At 38.5% G+C, this 16,695-nt stretch overlaps 2 protein-coding genes across 6 annotated transcripts in view; one reads left to right on the top strand and one right to left on the bottom strand.

Annotated features, from left to right (window-relative positions):
* Positions 1–11,218, top strand: part of HMGCLL1 (3-hydroxymethyl-3-methylglutaryl-CoA lyase like 1) — a 104,102-nt gene extending 92,884 nt beyond the window's left edge. For 3 of the 5 annotated variants that reach the window (XM_030555632.1, XM_030555633.1, XM_030555636.1), the window contains exons 8-9: positions 3,131–3,256; positions 7,106–11,218. In XM_030555632.1, the coding sequence (XP_030411492.1) occupies positions 3,131–3,256; positions 7,106–7,207 (228 nt within the window). In that variant the 3' untranslated portion in view covers positions 7,208–11,218. The remainder of the gene's footprint in view (positions 1–3,130; positions 3,257–7,105) is intronic. The other 2 variants (XM_030555635.1, XM_030555634.1) reach the window with 2 other exon arrangements.
* Positions 11,219–11,291: 73 nt separating this feature from the next.
* Positions 11,292–16,695, bottom strand: part of GFRAL (GDNF family receptor alpha like) — a 36,641-nt gene continuing 31,237 nt past the window's right edge. Inside the window, exon 10 of the mRNA XM_030555631.1 lies at positions 11,292–11,708. Coding sequence (XP_030411491.1) covers positions 11,612–11,708 — 97 coding nt within the window. The 3' untranslated portion in view covers positions 11,292–11,611. The remainder of the gene's footprint in view (positions 11,709–16,695) is intronic.

Here is a 16,695-nt window from a genome sequence, read left to right as displayed (position 1 = left end):
AGTATAGACAGTCGGGCTTGGACCCATCATGTGGTCCCAGAGCTCGGGGTCCTGCCCACACTGGAACATTTAGCCCTGAAGCCCAAGTCAACTGACACAGGCCAGTTGACACAGGGTATTTAATTACTGTATAGAAAACCCTTGAGTCGTGCGCTGCAGTGATTCTGTGTGGAAGCCAGAAAATTCATCTCATGTGCTTACCTTTAAAAAGCAAAAACATATGCAAGAGCAGATGGATGGATGCAGGTGCTGATTCTACTGTTATTCATTTTTATAGACATCTTGATAGAGATGTTTATAAATAGGTTTTGAAAGATTACATTTTTTATTTGTAAATGTTGGTAAACGTCAATTTCACCGTACACAAACCAATGAAAAAATACTTCCATCCATCATAACACAAATGTACAGATAGGCAAAATAAGAATAATGGTGCTTGAGAACTTAGAGTTTGATTTAAGGATAGTTACTTAGTATATTTTGACGTGTGATGTTGACAGTTTGTTTTAACAAGTGCAACGCATTAACTTTTTAAATTCTACGTCTACTGTCATTAAATAATTATTGTCTGACCTCCCCATAACTTTCCACAACTGTGAAAATTTAAATTGATAAAAATAAAAAAGCCTAAAAAGAAACATTAAGATTATTGATCAAAATTATTTAAAAAAATAAAAATCTAATTCTGCCAAGCCTGTTTGTAAAGGATCTTTATACATAATACATTGAAGACAGGAACCACATCCTCACTATAAATTTACTGCACTGATTTAAAGATGTGTCAAATTCAGCAGTTAGGCAAAGCTGACATAATTGCCCTCTCCAAATGTTTAAATCTGTGTCTACACATAAAAGATGTGCTCTTTTAACTATGCTTGCATAGTATAAAGCATAAAAATGATTATACTGGTATAGCTTATTCCAGTTTGTAAGGCAAAATAAGCTATACATGTATAAAGTGCCTTACACTAGTATAACTGCATCCACACTAGGGAGTTTGCTGGCATAACTATGTTGGAAAAACATCATACCACCTTACTGACATAGTTATGCTGCCAAACATTTTAAGTGTAGACTAGGTTACAACTCCCTTACTAGCTCACCCATGGGGCCCAATCCATTAGGTCTTCTCAGAGGTTGCCACAGAGCATGTCTACTGAAGGACGTGGGGGAGAGAGAGAGAGAGAGAGAGAGAGAGAGTGTGTGTGTGTGTGTGTGTGTGTGTGTGTGTGTGTGTGTGTGTGTTCCCCATCTCCCTGTGTAACCATTTGCCCAGTAATTAAAGCACTCAGCAAGAGTGTAGGAAGCCCAGGTTCAATTTCCCCTCTCTGTTTGATTTGGAGCAAGGCGCTGACTGCACATCTCTCATTGTCCAGTGAAGTGCACCAACCACTGGGTTCTGGGGTATTTTGGGGTGGGTCTCCCTCTATTTTGTCCATTGATGCTGCGTCACTTTGTATAAATCATTAAACAGACATTGATCCACAGAAATAATCAGGAGGACTCTGTAGTTCAGTTCTGAAGAAGAGCTCTGTGTAGTTTGAAAGCTTGTCTCTTTCACCTGAACACATTGTTCCAATAAGTGAGATTAACCCACTCACCTTGTCTTGGTAGTTCAGTGGCTGGAGCACATATGTAGGGTTGGGGGATCCCAGTTCAACTCTCTTTCCTAATGACTGTTTAATGATTTATAAATATTGGAACAATTTCAGCAGGAGAAACTGAGAGCATCCAGTCAAGCATCTCCCATTGCTCAGTGATTAGGGCACGCACCTGAAAGGTGGGACATGGAGGTTTAACTCAGATGGGGAGAGGGGGAATTGAATCAGGCTTCCCATGTTCTGGGAGAGTGTGCTAACTCTGGACTAAAGGTGGTGGTTTGTGGGAGGGGGAAAGAGGGTGCATCTCTCCCTTGGCTTTTTGTGAAAGAGGCCTTGGGGGCCTAAGTCCAGGAGTGAATCCCAATGACACTAAATGAACAGGGGCTCTGGAAGCATGGCAGATGTGACCTCCATATGGTCAATGGCTGCAGCAAGACCTATGATGACCTTGTGGAAGAACATTTGACATTTCTCCTGTAGGCTAGGGACACCTCTGTGAGTAAGAAAGAAAAATGTAAGAGTTCAGATCTTGGCTTTTCTAACTGCTGTTTAAAATTGCCATATACTATCTTCATAATTGGCATGGAAAGGGCTAGATTCACAAAGGAGTTAGTCACCTAACTGCCTCTAGAGCAGTGGTAGATTAGCTACCGGGTCAATGAGGCCCGTGCCCAAGGGCCCCGGCCAACTGAGGCAGAGCCAGAAAAAAATCCACTACCAGGTGGTGGAAACCCAGAGCCTGGCTGTTGGGTGGGCAGGAAGGGCAGGGTGGGGTGGAGGAAGCCCTCGTACCCTGACACCACTCCCCGGCAGAAGACACAGGGTAGCAGGAGAAGTCCCAGCACCCAGACCCCCCCCCACTGCTGCCCTGGGACTGGAGGAGTCTCGCTACCTGCTGTGGCCTCAGGGTGGGGGAGCTCCCACTCCCTGCTATGGCTTGGGGCCATGGCCGGGGGACAGAGCTTCTCTGGTCTTGGGTCTGCAGTGGCGGGGGAGAATGGGGGACCATGTGTGGAACAGGGGCAGGGCCCCAGGCAGGAGCAGAAAGGGATGGAGCTGTGGGTGGGGCCACAGATGGAAGAGGCATAATGAGGGCAGGGACCACAGGTTGAAGGGGTGGGGTGGGGTGGGGAGGGCCCCCCCCCACTTGCTCTGACCCAGGGCCCCAGGAAACCTTAATCTGCCTATAGGCACCTAAGGCCAACATTTAGGCACAACTGACATTCACAAAACCACCACAGTTCAGATGATGGTTACTGTGTTGTTTTTGAAGATATAAAAAGTGAAATTGCACATCGCGCCCCCCCCAAATAAAAATAGCTTTTGTATCTGCCAGAATCATGCACTAGGCTGTTCGCTAGTCCTCCTGAATACTATGCCATAAGGCCCAGTATATGGAATGTCAATTAAAGAACAAAGTCCATTGGTTAAAAAGGTATCCTTATCTTGTATTGCCAATTGTAACTACTGTGTGTTGGTTAACATAGCACTATGTGATAATGTTGCATTTGTATATTATTGTTTTCCAGATGGGAGTTGGTGTCGTGGACTCTGCTGTTGCTGGATTAGGTGGCTGTCCATATGCGAAAGGTGCTACTGGAAATGTAGCCACGGAGGATGTGCTATACATGCTTAATGGGTTAGGGATAAATACGGTAAACTAGTACACATTTATGTTAGCTATCTACAGTTCTGAAAACTGCCAGTCACTGAATACTATAATAATGTTGCCGTCAGGGAGCTATTTCTTGTATCATTTACAAAGATTTCATTTGATTACAATGCACTGAGATTATAGATGAAAAGCCCTTGAATATGATATGCAATAGACTGGTGAGAGAAAAGCTGCTGAAAAGGCAGGCTTAACCACTCAGGAGGCTGAGCCGATGCTGACTGATTGCAACTGGAGTCTTTCCACTGACTTCACTGAGCTGTGGATCAGGCCCATCGTGATTGTGGGACTAGGGAGTAGTTTCATTCCTCTGGCTTCATATGTGACAAATACAATTGTGTTTTACACAATATTTGGAACTAATCTGTCAAACATTTACCACCCGGATTCATTCAATATCCCTTCAAGCCACTGTAAAACCATCACATTATTGTTCACAAAGGTGAGTTATGTGATGGTGAGATTAACTTGCTCCCCAGCTGAAGACCCAGTATGTTAAGTGTAACAGTGAGTTTCTACTAACTGGAGCAATAGGACACACAATTTGACTTTGGAACACAGATGTAAATGGTAGCAGAAAAAACACAGTCACTGTGGTTTCAGATCTAGTATGGTACACAAACTGTCCTAACTGCCTCCGTCTGTGGTTCAAGGCTGTCTCTTTTATTTCCGTCTATATGCAGGAAAGACAGTTACAAAATTTTCTTTGAGGTACTGGCTTCATATGCCTATCCATGCCTTTGTCACCTCCAGATTAAACTACATGGTGCGCCTTGCATAGGGCCACTTCTTGGGACCATTCAGGAATTGAAGTCAGGGAAGAATGTGGCTTTCTGTTTATTAAGTACTGATGCACACAAAAAGCACATTACCCCTGTCCTTAATGAACTGCAGTGCCTCTCAGTTGGTTTCCAGAAGTTGAAGGTGCTGATTTATATCTATAAAGCCCTAAGTGGTTTGGCATCTTACAATGTGCCTTCCATTAAGAATATCCTGGTTTAAAAGAGGGGGTGGTGGTTAGTCTTTGGGGTGGTTTTGCACTACAGATGTGTCTTGACTAATGTTCTAAAACATCAAAGTCCTTGGCTTCATGTCTACACTTCTTGGGAAAAATGCCCATTGACTTTAGATTTTGCCCATATAATATTTTACTATAGCTCAGCCAGGGGACTTATTCAAGCCAAAATATTAAGCAAAGCCCATGACCATATGAAATTGGTCACAAACCTTTTGAGCAAACATATCAGTAAGTAAGTCTGAGTCCTCTTAAGAGAGTTTAACTAGCACTGTCTTTGTATTTGACCCGAAATATTTACATGGAATCCTGTGAAGCAAAATTTCCAAGTTTCTCAAACATCCCTCTAAGCCTTTTCCATACTGTGACCCCTGCTGCAACAGAAAAAAGCCCATTGCCCTTCCACCTTAGCCATAAAGAAAGAGAGCATGGTTATAGGCCCAGGTTGAAAACCATTGCTCGGGTAGGCTCTCATCTTAATGTGTAAAGATTCTAGTCCCCACAGAGTACATATTTGCTTTTATTTAACAGTACCCTAGTCTGTGGTGTGGGCTCATCACCTTAATGGTCTGCTAATATTTCACTATTTTTATATGACAGCACATATTGAAATTATGTATAACCAAATATTTCTACGTGCAAAGAACTGCTCTGTTTTCATTTCGGCTGTGTCCTCAGGCTCTCCTTTTGGTGACTAAAGTGGGAGCCAATGAATGGCTATTTGAGGCTTCATTAATGCTCTCTCATTGGCTATGTGCATCAGAATAATAATTAATGCTTGTTTTATAGTGTTCTCCAGAACGATTAAACAACATGATAATATGAAGTGAATCTGTAAGAGTCTGTCCACAAACACGTTCCTTGGTAGACCAATGATAAATAGGCAGTTCAATGTCACACGTGATTAATGGTCACAAAGGTTTCCAGCAAGACACGCACCTTATGCAAAGAAACAGTTTTTATATGGTTCAGATATAATTATAATAATAGTACCTGCTCTTATGATGCCTTCCCCATGCTTAATGAACAGTAAGCTTCAAAAAACTTCTGAGAAGAGGTAAGTCCCATTATTGCCATTTTATAGATGATGAAGCTGAAACTCAGAGAGATTATAGTCCTGATCCTAACATGTGCTGAGTAAGAACTGATTTACTGGAGTCAATGGGAATTGTAAGAGTTTGGCTTCTGGGTGGAGATGTTTCACCTCTTGAAGGATCAGGCTTTATGTCATTGTCCAAAGTCACACCGAAAGATCATGGAAAAGCAGCAGACTGGCTGGTATTTCATCGCTCTCAAGGTATACAGTCATCTAGTTTAGACATGTGGCCGGTCCCACAATCCTCCTGCACACATGGCGTGGTCAGCAAGCATACATATATGCATTCTTCTATATCTACCCTGAATTATATTGCCCTAGCTCAGAGATCCAACACTCATCCATCACTGTCCTTTCTCTCCTCTCTGACCCTCACACTCCTTTATGTGACGCACGAGCGTAAGAACAGAGTTTTGCCCTCTGTGTAAACCATCTCTCATGAAGTATTATTGTTCATGAATGTCTTACAATATAAATGTAAAATAGAAAAAAGACCATTTGAACAGCACAGGCACTAGCCTAGACACTCCAATGCAAAATGTGCATGTTGTTTTATTTAACACATCTAAACGTGTTTCTTGTCAGCACCTACTGTACTATTAAATATTCATTACAGTGTTGTGAATTTGGTATGTTGTTGGTCTCCACAGCAACCTGCCTACCAAGTCTATCTATGATGGCATGTTTCTTATTTCTATCACCTCTAACAAAGACAGATGGTGCAGGACTGATTGAAACTTTATTCCAGTTAAAAATGGCTTTTTGATTAAATGGAAATTTCTGAGAAAATTTCATTTTTGTTGAAAATTTTCACTCACTGAATTGACTATTTAAGACAAAGGATAATGCAAAGGATGCAAGTAAATAGGCCAAAACAGGATGTGCTGGTTTAAGGGACTGGTAATGAGGCAGGAAACATTTTACTTCTAGGTCACTGATTCTACCCTAACTTGATATAACCAAAAATCATCAATGTTTTATGGGCTCTCGCTTTTTGTTTGGTTTGGGGTATTTTTGTTTGTTTGTTGGGGGTTTTTTTAGCCTATGTAAAATGAGTTGCTTGTACAAGAAAGAATGTGTCTTAGCAAGGAGAGATTAGTCAGTTGTGATAGTAATATACAGTTGTAATAGTAATATAAATTGTAATTTTCTATAGAAGGGACAATCTCCAGGGAAGAGCTGATAGTTATCATATATGTGTTGGAATGTATATGTTATGTTATGGAATCCCACTTTCTCTAAGTCCATGCCATTTTTCAAATCTGTCAATGGGATACTTTTCTTACAAATTTGATGCTTTAAAGACAAAGACGTGTTTATATGAATTATTTGGCAGTTATTCAGCAATTTCATTTTGAGATGTATTACAAGAATCCCTTGCTATTCTCCATTTTTTTTATTACAGGGAATTTTTTGCAAAAAAGAATCTTTCAAAATGGGAAAAATAATTTGTGTGTGACTATTGTAGTAAGCATTATGAGGCAGAGCATCGCCTATTGTAAGTTGGCATAGCTCTACTGACCTCAGTTTATTTACTCCAACTAAAGATCTAACCTTTTTTCTTCAAAATAAAAGATTGGATTGCAATGAAGAATGAAATGGGTTTCTTATAGAAATTACAGCCCTGGAGAGCAGATCACCAGTGACATAAGCATTATCAATATATATATTTTAATACTATAAATTAATTTAACTTCTTTTCTTCCCCCTCCATGTTTTAGGGAGTGAATCTTTACAAGGTGATGGAAACTGGTAACTTCATCTGCACGGCTTTGAACAAGAAAACAAATTCTAAAGTTGCACAAGCTTCCTTCAATGTTTGAACTGTAAATTAAGATGTTCTTTCTGCAATACACATTGTCAAAGAGCATTTACGTAAAAAAAAAATCAATTGCAAAACCTTTGCAGTCAAGAAAAAAAGAAAGCATGCTATAGCTGTTCTTTATGGAAAGAGTAACTGTGCGTTAGAATAATATATTTTGCCAAATGTTATTTTGGGGAAATAATACAACATTGCAAATAATAAATATAATGTCTATCAATACAAATTCATGTACCTGATACTATTAAAAGTCAGCAAATCAGCAACTTACTGTCTATTTAAATGGCCTTTTAGCTTGCTTTAGAAAAAATTCATTACAGAGTTCCACAAAAAGTGAATACATTGGTAATTCTTAATCAAGCTGACTTTTAATACAGTATAAATATTTGAAGTAGTTTATGAGATCCCACATTGTATGTGGCCTGGCTATTATGTGTTTTATTTCTCTGAATCTCCACTTTTCATTTGCCAAGTCAATTATGTTATGAATGTGGAGCCCAATCTAAATTTACTGTAAGTAGTTTCTAGCAATAGCACTTTTGTATTTTTACAATGGTTAACATCTGTTTATGAATGACTTTATCTTGTTCCAAGAGTTTGTGATGAATAGCAGCCTGCCATATGCCCAAAATCTAGTGCAACCTCTCTTATTTGTTACATACATTAAATTCACTGTTATTGCTTTTTTCATCAGCTGTTTTAAAAACCTAATTAATTATATCAAACAATGAAAAGAACACAGGATATACTCTTTAGTGTAGCACTCAGGTGGTGATTAGATTTTTATGCAAAAGCCTCATGCACCAGTTGACATTTTATTTTATGATCCCCAGATTATCATTCTCACTCATTATCACAGAACCTGTCTTTCTGGGGATGTTGACACCCATGACTGACTAGCTTACACAGAGTGAGTCATCCACAGCCTCCCTCTAAGCTCTTGTGAATTTGGTACTGTACATGTAAATGTGTGAGTGCAACAAAGTGCCAGTGAACTGCACCATCATCGGTAAATCAGCAATGGACAATTTAAAATAACAGCCTCGTTGTTTCTGTAACCTGTTCAAATCATCCATGAAACTACTGTCATCTTCTTGCCTGAAACATCAGTTCTTTTACTGTGTCTGTCTACACAACCTTCAGTCTTTCATTATGTATCTGCTCTTGATCTGAATTTGTTAGAAAGCAAGCTCTTAACGCAAAACCCAAAAACCTGGGCTCTGATTTTTTTCTCCATTGATATATACTCAGCTGTTCTTAGAAACATGAAAATTTGGAGATGGATGAGATTTTTAAAAAGCAGAAGATTTACATGAAAAGAAAGAAAAAGGTGGGCTCACAGTTGTTTGCAGCCCATCTCTGTCAGACTATAGCATGCTTACATATGCCATTATTGCACATTCTGGGGTTTTGTCATGGTCTGAACCAACTTGATTATGAGACATCCAGGTTGTCGGCAGATGTCACATGTGGTTGAAGTTTGGTGGCTACTACTAGCCAAATTATTTTGCCCAGGAATGCGGGGTTTGGAGACAGGATAGTCATTGGAGAGGTCTTTCTGGCAAGTGTTGGCTTCCTGAGGACTGGGTGAACTATTGCTTTTTTCCAGGAGTTTGGTAGCTGTGCTTCTCTGAAGCAGGCATAGATTATTTCCATTAGTAGTTCACATAGTTCTTCACTATCTTTTACCAGCCTGGAGTCTCCTGGATCCATTTCACAGACTGTGGCTTTAATATTTTTTAGGGCTACCCTGCTTTGGCATCAGATATAGTTCAGTCTTTAGAGGTGGCTGGAAATTGGCCTTGAGTTGGCACATTTATGTGTCAGTTTAAAATCTACCAGACATCATTGAAAATAAGATTCAGGAAGGAGCTGTAATGTGAGTACTCAATCCAAGGGAGCAAAACCAACACCACCACCCTACACCACCTCTCAACATATGGGCTCATGAACAGGTCTGGGGGTGGTTGTGATCATCTTTCCTTACTTTATTGCAAGATGGGAGAGGTTGATAACATTTGCTCACCATTGAAGTATGGGATCATGGAATGCAGCTTGACAATCACTGAGGTAGAATTACTACCAGGGCCAGCTCCAGGGCTTTTGCCATCCCAAGTGGCACCATGGGAGAGCCTGCTTCATTCTTCGGCGGCAGGTCCTTCCCTCCACCGAATTCCCGCCGAAGAGCCAAACGTGCCGCCCCTCTTCATTGGCTACTCCAGGAACCTGCTTGCTGCGCTGGTGCCTGGAGCTGGCCCTGACTACTACTATTTTGCTCCAGAAATGAACCACTTCTACGGCAAAGGGATAGTTTATATATAAGATATGACTGTTTTCTCAGAGGGTTATTTTAAGGGAAGAAAGCATGACCTGTGATCAGATCTGTGGTCTGAGAGCTAGGATTCTGTTCCCAGCTGAGTCACTGGCTCACTGTGTGACTTTTCAGGTTGCTCAACCCTAGTGCTGTGAGGTTTTCATTAATTAATATTTGTAAAGCCAGTTGAAATGTTCAGAGCACAGAATTAAAAGAAGTATCCAATCTGAGAACTATCCCAGCAACATTTCCCATGCTTGACTTGTTAATTATTTTTTTTATGCATTTATTTATACTATATTAACTAAATGGAAACATTTTGTCTTCCAATCTCCTGTTTCCTGTTTCACTTAACATCTGCCGTCATGATCCTAATGGCGTAGCAGGAGGGCATGATTAAAACCAATGTTAATGTAGCCCTTTGGATCATCCTCCAGAGACATGGTATATTTGCTGAAGAACTGTCACCAGCACGGTTGTACTGGTTAACTGCACCTACTATTTTGCAGCGCATAGCATTAATCTTAAAGGTGAAATAAAACACATCTAAATGTTTGTTGAAATAGATACACTGATGTATTACAACATGCTAGATTCAGCAACTCCAGTTAAGTAAGTCACACGTAAGGCGTTAGTAAATATCAGCTGTCACTCCATCACATACTCGACTGTTTACTCCGGTAAGGTGTAATCCATTTGCTTGTGATTACCTTTATTATCAGTTGTTCCAATCTGCTTTAATGGAAAATGATATGCAACTGATGCATCTCTTCTAAGTTACCACAGAAACATATTTCTTCCCTCCATTAACTAAGCATTAACTATGAGATCTTTAATAAATCAGAATATTCCTCTGTAAAGAAATATTCAAGTTATGGTAATCAAAGTTGATTCAGAGTACCGCTCTCAGATCATTTAAAATTTTCTTTTCAATTTTTATTTTTGAGCTTCTCTATATATCACAAATGCAGAACAAACATTTTCATTCTTGTTTTTATATGAGCTAAAATCACCCAAATTACCATCTGAGCCTGTACCCAGTGTCATCAATGGTAAAACAATTGTACATTTCAGTGGGTGCCTGAACCCATCCTAATACTTTATACTATACACTGAGGTGGAAAATATGTTCTGGATCACATGTGTGACCTTAGTGTTTTTTGGGGGGTTTTGTAATTACTCCAAAAACTGCATGATGAACAGCTGCACATAAGGATAGTAAGGTGCAGACACCCCATGCCCCATACACATAGAATGCCTTTCCTGAGCCGATCTGCAAAAGTCACTATCAACTTCTCTTTCAAATCCTTCCTGGAGACCCACTTTTGCTGTAATGCCTAAAATACAGTAGCGAGCTAATTAACCTTAGATAAAAGAGCAGTTGGTGACAGATTACATATGCCACATATCATAACATTTAAAAATATATACAACTATGTACAAAATCAAATTAACTATGTTTATTAGCCATCACTCTGACCGCTGTGGTGTCTAAGGGACTTTAATACCTTTAAAACTGAAATTGCTGCTGATTGGGATTCTCAGTTGATTATCTGTTACTAATGTATTTAATATAATAGATATTTAATATATTTAAACTAGAAGACATGGCATTAGGAATCAGTAGCATGGTAAATGCCTAACCAGTGTATTCTCCTGTTGATGCATTCATAATTCCCAATAAAATTAATAATGATGTTTGGCATATGTCTTTATTGTAGAAGACAATAGAAAAGTGACCTTTTTAATGGCACTTGTCTCCAAGAAGCAAGTTAGCAAGGAACCCATTTTCAGGAAATCATCAAGGCCAGATGGTTTTCACCTAAGGGATTCTTAGGAAAATAATTTATGAAAAGCACAGGAAATAATTCTAAAGAAAACAAAGGACAAGAATTATATAATGTACTGAAATGCACCTCAGCCCATAGGGCTTGAACAAGGCCCTGTAGAACATATAAAACTCATGATGGAAAGGATAAGTTTTTCATATCAGATGGGCCTAAATGGTATGTAGGGCCCCCAGCCTCGAAGACTGGAAAATCTCTAAAATGGACTATATCTTTAGAAGGCAACTAAAAGAGATCACGGGAATTACAGATCTGTAAAAACAGACTGTATCTTGCCACCTTTGCATTCAACAGGAAAGTTTCCACTGACTTCAGTGAAAGACAGAGGAGGCCCTAACGTCCTGGAAACTAATGAGCATCTAATTAAGGAGAGAAAATAGTAGACTACCTGGATAAATAAGCTCTGCCATAGCCAAACAAATACGGTGGGCTGGATCCCCAGTTGGTGTAAATTGTCATCGTTCCATTGAATTCAACAAAGCTGTGACAGCTTACACCAACAATCTCCCTTCGCTTCTCTAGTGGAAAATCATGCTTCCCTCGCCTGTTCTTTGAAAGTGTTACTAAAACAAAATGTTAACATAGGTAACCCAATAGACATAATGTAATGCTAATTTTCAAAACACTTTTGATAATATTCCTTAAACGGGGACTATGATGGATAAAAGGAAAAAAAAGTCTTATTGAGTAAAAACATGCTACCTAATAGGAAATAAAAAGTCATAGTGAATGGCTAGTCCTCACAGGGGAGAGAAATTAATAGTGGGCTATGACCAATTTAATATATTTATGAATCTATCTAGGGCAGTGATACTCAGACCCCAGTGGTTTAGGAGCCAAATTAGTGATCAACATTACCCAAAAGAGCCACAGTATGTGAATGCCAGGGAAAATATTTAGTTTATATATACAAACTTAGATTGGTTAATAATTAAATTGCTGTATTTTAATATCATATGCTGCAAAGAGCCTCAGGAGACATATTAAAAGGCCACTTGTGGCTTGAGAGCTACAGTCTGAGTATCACTGATCTAGGATTTTATAAGGTCAACCATCACTGTGATATTCGAATACCTTAATAGACTTGAATTTTCAGGGAAGATATTTGAGTCATTGTTGGACAAGTTAAGAAAGACATCTACTCTGCAACAAGAGTTAAAAAACCATACAATGCCTGATAATATTAGAAAAAGGATCCAAAGCAATACAAAGAATATTGTACTAAGATTACATACAACAATATACCCATATTTAGAGTACTGTGTCTGGAAGTCAAACTTAAAATGCTTCTATTTGTTTGAAAGACTTTCTTGGCTGAGGGATGTTTCCTATACATATAAGTACTTGTAGAAGTGGTAAAAATTTACAACTCAGAAGGAACAGAAATTGTATCGGAAATGCAAATTTTGAGAAGGCCTGGAGAAAAGCAACAAATGCATACAATATGGAAAACATGCAATATGGCCTGAAAGGCAGGAATGTTTAAAGGGATCTAACCGAGATATTTGCAGGCTATGTCTGCCTAGGTTTTATTCCAAGTTCACCATTGTGCTATCTGAACATCTGTCAGAATTATGAAGGCCATAGTAAAAATCAATCAGTCCCTGAAAGTAGTATTTGCTTGGTGTGGCTCTGCAACCACATTTTCACTTTCGGAAAACTTGATTCTGAGCTTAAACTGCCCAGTGACAGTTTTCAGATTTAAGCTAGTCTACAGCTGCTCATGCAATGGTCTACATGCCAGGATAAAAGTCTACTAATGAAGTTGCAACTTTAGCTCAGTTTTTATAGGCTCATGCTTTAAGTGCTGAAGATCAGGGATCTGATGACCAAAGTAGGGGGCACATGATAAAAAGCATATGATTATTGTTACCATGCCCTTGGAGCATTGTATTCACTGTAATCATGACCAGCCTATCCCCTACTTACAATCAAACTCAGCAATCAAAAGCTGATTCCAAGGGACTATTATGTGCTAGAGGATGGATTGAAATGATGATTAAGCTACTTGAATACCTGTGTATAGTGCAGACATTTGTTTATTTAATAACTTATACTACTCTTCAGAAGTTTACACCCAGAAAAGGTACAATTACCCTAACAAAGCACCAGGCTAAAATACAAAGCCAAAAGAAGCATGATACAGAAATTTCATATGCATCTCATGAAGCTACTGTAGTCTATTATTAAGCATTTGTGACAGCATTAGTTAACATATCCAATCAAGTTATCAAAGTAACACAATATCCACAAAACTTTTGGTATCCATTCTAAATAAATTGGGGGCAAGGGAAGGCACATAAAGGAACATATTCAGGCTTCTTAAGGCCCTAAAATTAGGTGGTTTTAAATTTAAAATAAATTTACATACCTAAAGGTTAGCAGAAATATTTACATAGTTCTTTTGCTTGAATAAAAAGAGATTTTTAAAATCTGAATTTAAGTGTAGCCCTGCAAGTTTTTGCATACATGCTCTTCAGCATTGCACTAGTGGATGGGAGGCATACAGTCAGACTGGAAACAAAACTGAGATATGTGTCTTTCCATATATGACTCCATTAATGCATCATTTCTTTTCTAAAGTATGGAAATATTAAATATGCTAATACTAGTGGAGCATAGTTCTGAGCTTGGTCTTTTTACATCATATTTTTAAGGCAACAGTGATATTCTAATATGTAATGCCCACTTCGTAAATGCTAGTAATTGATGGATAGATCTAGAACTGCCTTTTAATTAGCAAATTGCCTATCTTTCCTATCAATTTGTGTTTCTGTTTGTGTATCTGTACTAGTGTTGATTTAATAATATGATTGTATTTAATTTCAAACTAATAAAATAGGAAGGAAATTATTCTAAAGGTACAGGCCTCAAAGAGAGAGGAAAAAAAGGATGGCTAATAATTAGTGAAACTTCTACAGTTAACCTAACATAGGTTTTGCATACATAATAATTTTGCAGTCTTCTAGCCAGTCATTTCACAATCCACTAAAGCCAGAAACAACAGCGTGTTTGAAAGGAAGGATTCCTGGCTTTCTAATAATGGTAGAAAGCTCCCATTCCTAGCCCTGATGGGTTGCAAGATATTGGGGATAAAATCCTGGCCGCAGTGTAGTTAATGCAAAACTTGCATTGAATTCAATGGGGCCAGTATTTCAATCCATATGTTAAACTTATCACTGCATATTGTTGTAGTGGGAAGCAGAGAAAGACAAAATGCATGAGAAATACAATTAAATTTACCACATGGATATCACTGCCATGTAGACGACATATGTGGTGGCAGTGTCATAGAAACACAGGAACTCCAGAAAAATTTGATTATGCAGAAACTGCATTAAAAAAAACACATTTCAACGTAAAATTACTGTTCAGCTCTATTTATCTATGTGATAAGTTGTAGAGATGTGACAAACTGTATTTATCATGCAACTTTGAACACCTCCTCTACACTCTCCTTACTAATCCATCTTTGCAACAACTAGTTCAATTTACCTTAGCAATGTCAAGGAACTGCCATTTAAAAATAAAATTACCACCAGTTAGTAAACAAATTATCTTGGCCTGAGGCCTATGCCACTATTCAGTCTGCAGTCAGTGAGTGGTTTAAGGTGTGATATCTTGTTTCCTAGGTGTGCCAGAAACAGGGGTACCTGATAATGAAGATTTCCAGTTTCTACTCCTATGGGTGGTATAGACCTTAAAATCTTGATATTATTATGTACAGAGTAACTAATTTTAAAAGTTTAGACATTTCTAACATGTATTTTTGATTAATTTCTTTCTCAAGAACTGGACATTTGCACTCATAGTGCTAAGGTCATCTGGGTGTGGGGATTAAAAAAATAGTACCAGTAACATTCATGGATTCCAAGATCAGAAGGTACCATTGTGATCATCTAGTCCAATGTCCTGTATAATACAGACCATAAGAACATCTCCCACATATTCCTGGAGCAGATCTTTTAGAAAAAAATCCAATCTTGATTAAAAATGGTCAGTGATGGAGAACCCCCCCTTGGTAAATTGTTCTAATGGTTAATTACTCTCACTGTTAGAAATGTACATCTTATTTCTAGTGTGAATTTGCCTCACTTCAATGCCCAGCCATTGGGTCATGTTACACATTTCTGTGCTAGATTGAATAGCCCATTGGTAAATATTTGTTCTCCACTTAGGTACTTTTAGACTGCAGTCAAGTAACCCCTTAACCTTCTTTTTTGCCACTCTTAGCCAAGTAGCTAGCCCAAATTCATGCTGATATAATATTTTTACCACAAACCATGGCAGATGTTCAACTGGAAATTTAAACATTAAAGATTCTCCAGTGTGCAACTGTGGTCACTCACAACAGACCACATAACATACAATAGCTCAGTGCCTGAGTCACAAATACGAAGGCGGCATCACAGCAATACACTCTGCTACTCTAGATGCACTTCTCTTTATTAACCATCTAAATCTAGTTACTGTTCTAACTTTCCATCAGCCATATGAAGAAGAATATTTTACAATCATATACTGACAGTCCAAAGCTATGACAAATAGACATACACCGTATAAATCAATAAGCATGCACAGGGGTGTGAGTGAGTGCAGTTTTAAAATTTTTCTATTTGGGAAAGGTTTTGTACATGTAAGTAAATATAAAACTTTTTCATACTCTCAACCACAAAATCCCATCATAAACTAGACTTTATAACATACATTTTATGATGACATATCCACAATAAGCTGGCTACCAAGAATAGCCTCAAAGAGAGTATGCCACAAATGGTGATTATCTATGACTGCTAATGGACCATAAGAATCTCAGATGAATGAACTGGTGAGGGATTTCTTGATGGATACATTGCTCTGCAGGTTCTGAAAACAGAAAGTGTACGTTTATTTAATAGTGTAGTTATACAGATTTTGGGTGGAATCTTGGTTCCTTTGAAGTCATTAGCAAAACTCCCACTGGAGTACAATGGAGCCAGGATTTCAACCCTTATATTTGCAGTGAGCATTGTGGGATAAAATCATTCCCTTCACTGTAATTAATTCTTTTATAGTGTTTGTACCTGTGTTTTATTTGTACCCATTTTATTTATACTCTGATTGACAGTCTCCAGTCACTGCAAACCAGACATATGAAAAGAAATGAACTGTATTCCATATATCCTTGACTTGTCTTTTGCATCTTTCTATAAAATTTCTCTTTGATCTCTGTCTCAGAATTTAATAATGAAATGTCGTGCAACACCCTACCACGATCTCTCTTGCCACCTTAATTCTGTACCCTATCCTTTGACATTGTGTGTCTTGAAATCTGGCCATTTAATCTGG

The sequence above is a fragment of the Gopherus evgoodei genome, chromosome 3, assembly GCF_007399415.2.
Source record: "Gopherus evgoodei ecotype Sinaloan lineage chromosome 3, rGopEvg1_v1.p, whole genome shotgun sequence".
In the NCBI taxonomy this organism is placed as follows: domain Eukaryota; kingdom Metazoa; phylum Chordata; order Testudines; family Testudinidae; genus Gopherus; species Gopherus evgoodei.
This window is presented reverse-complemented; position numbering and strand designations above follow the sequence as displayed.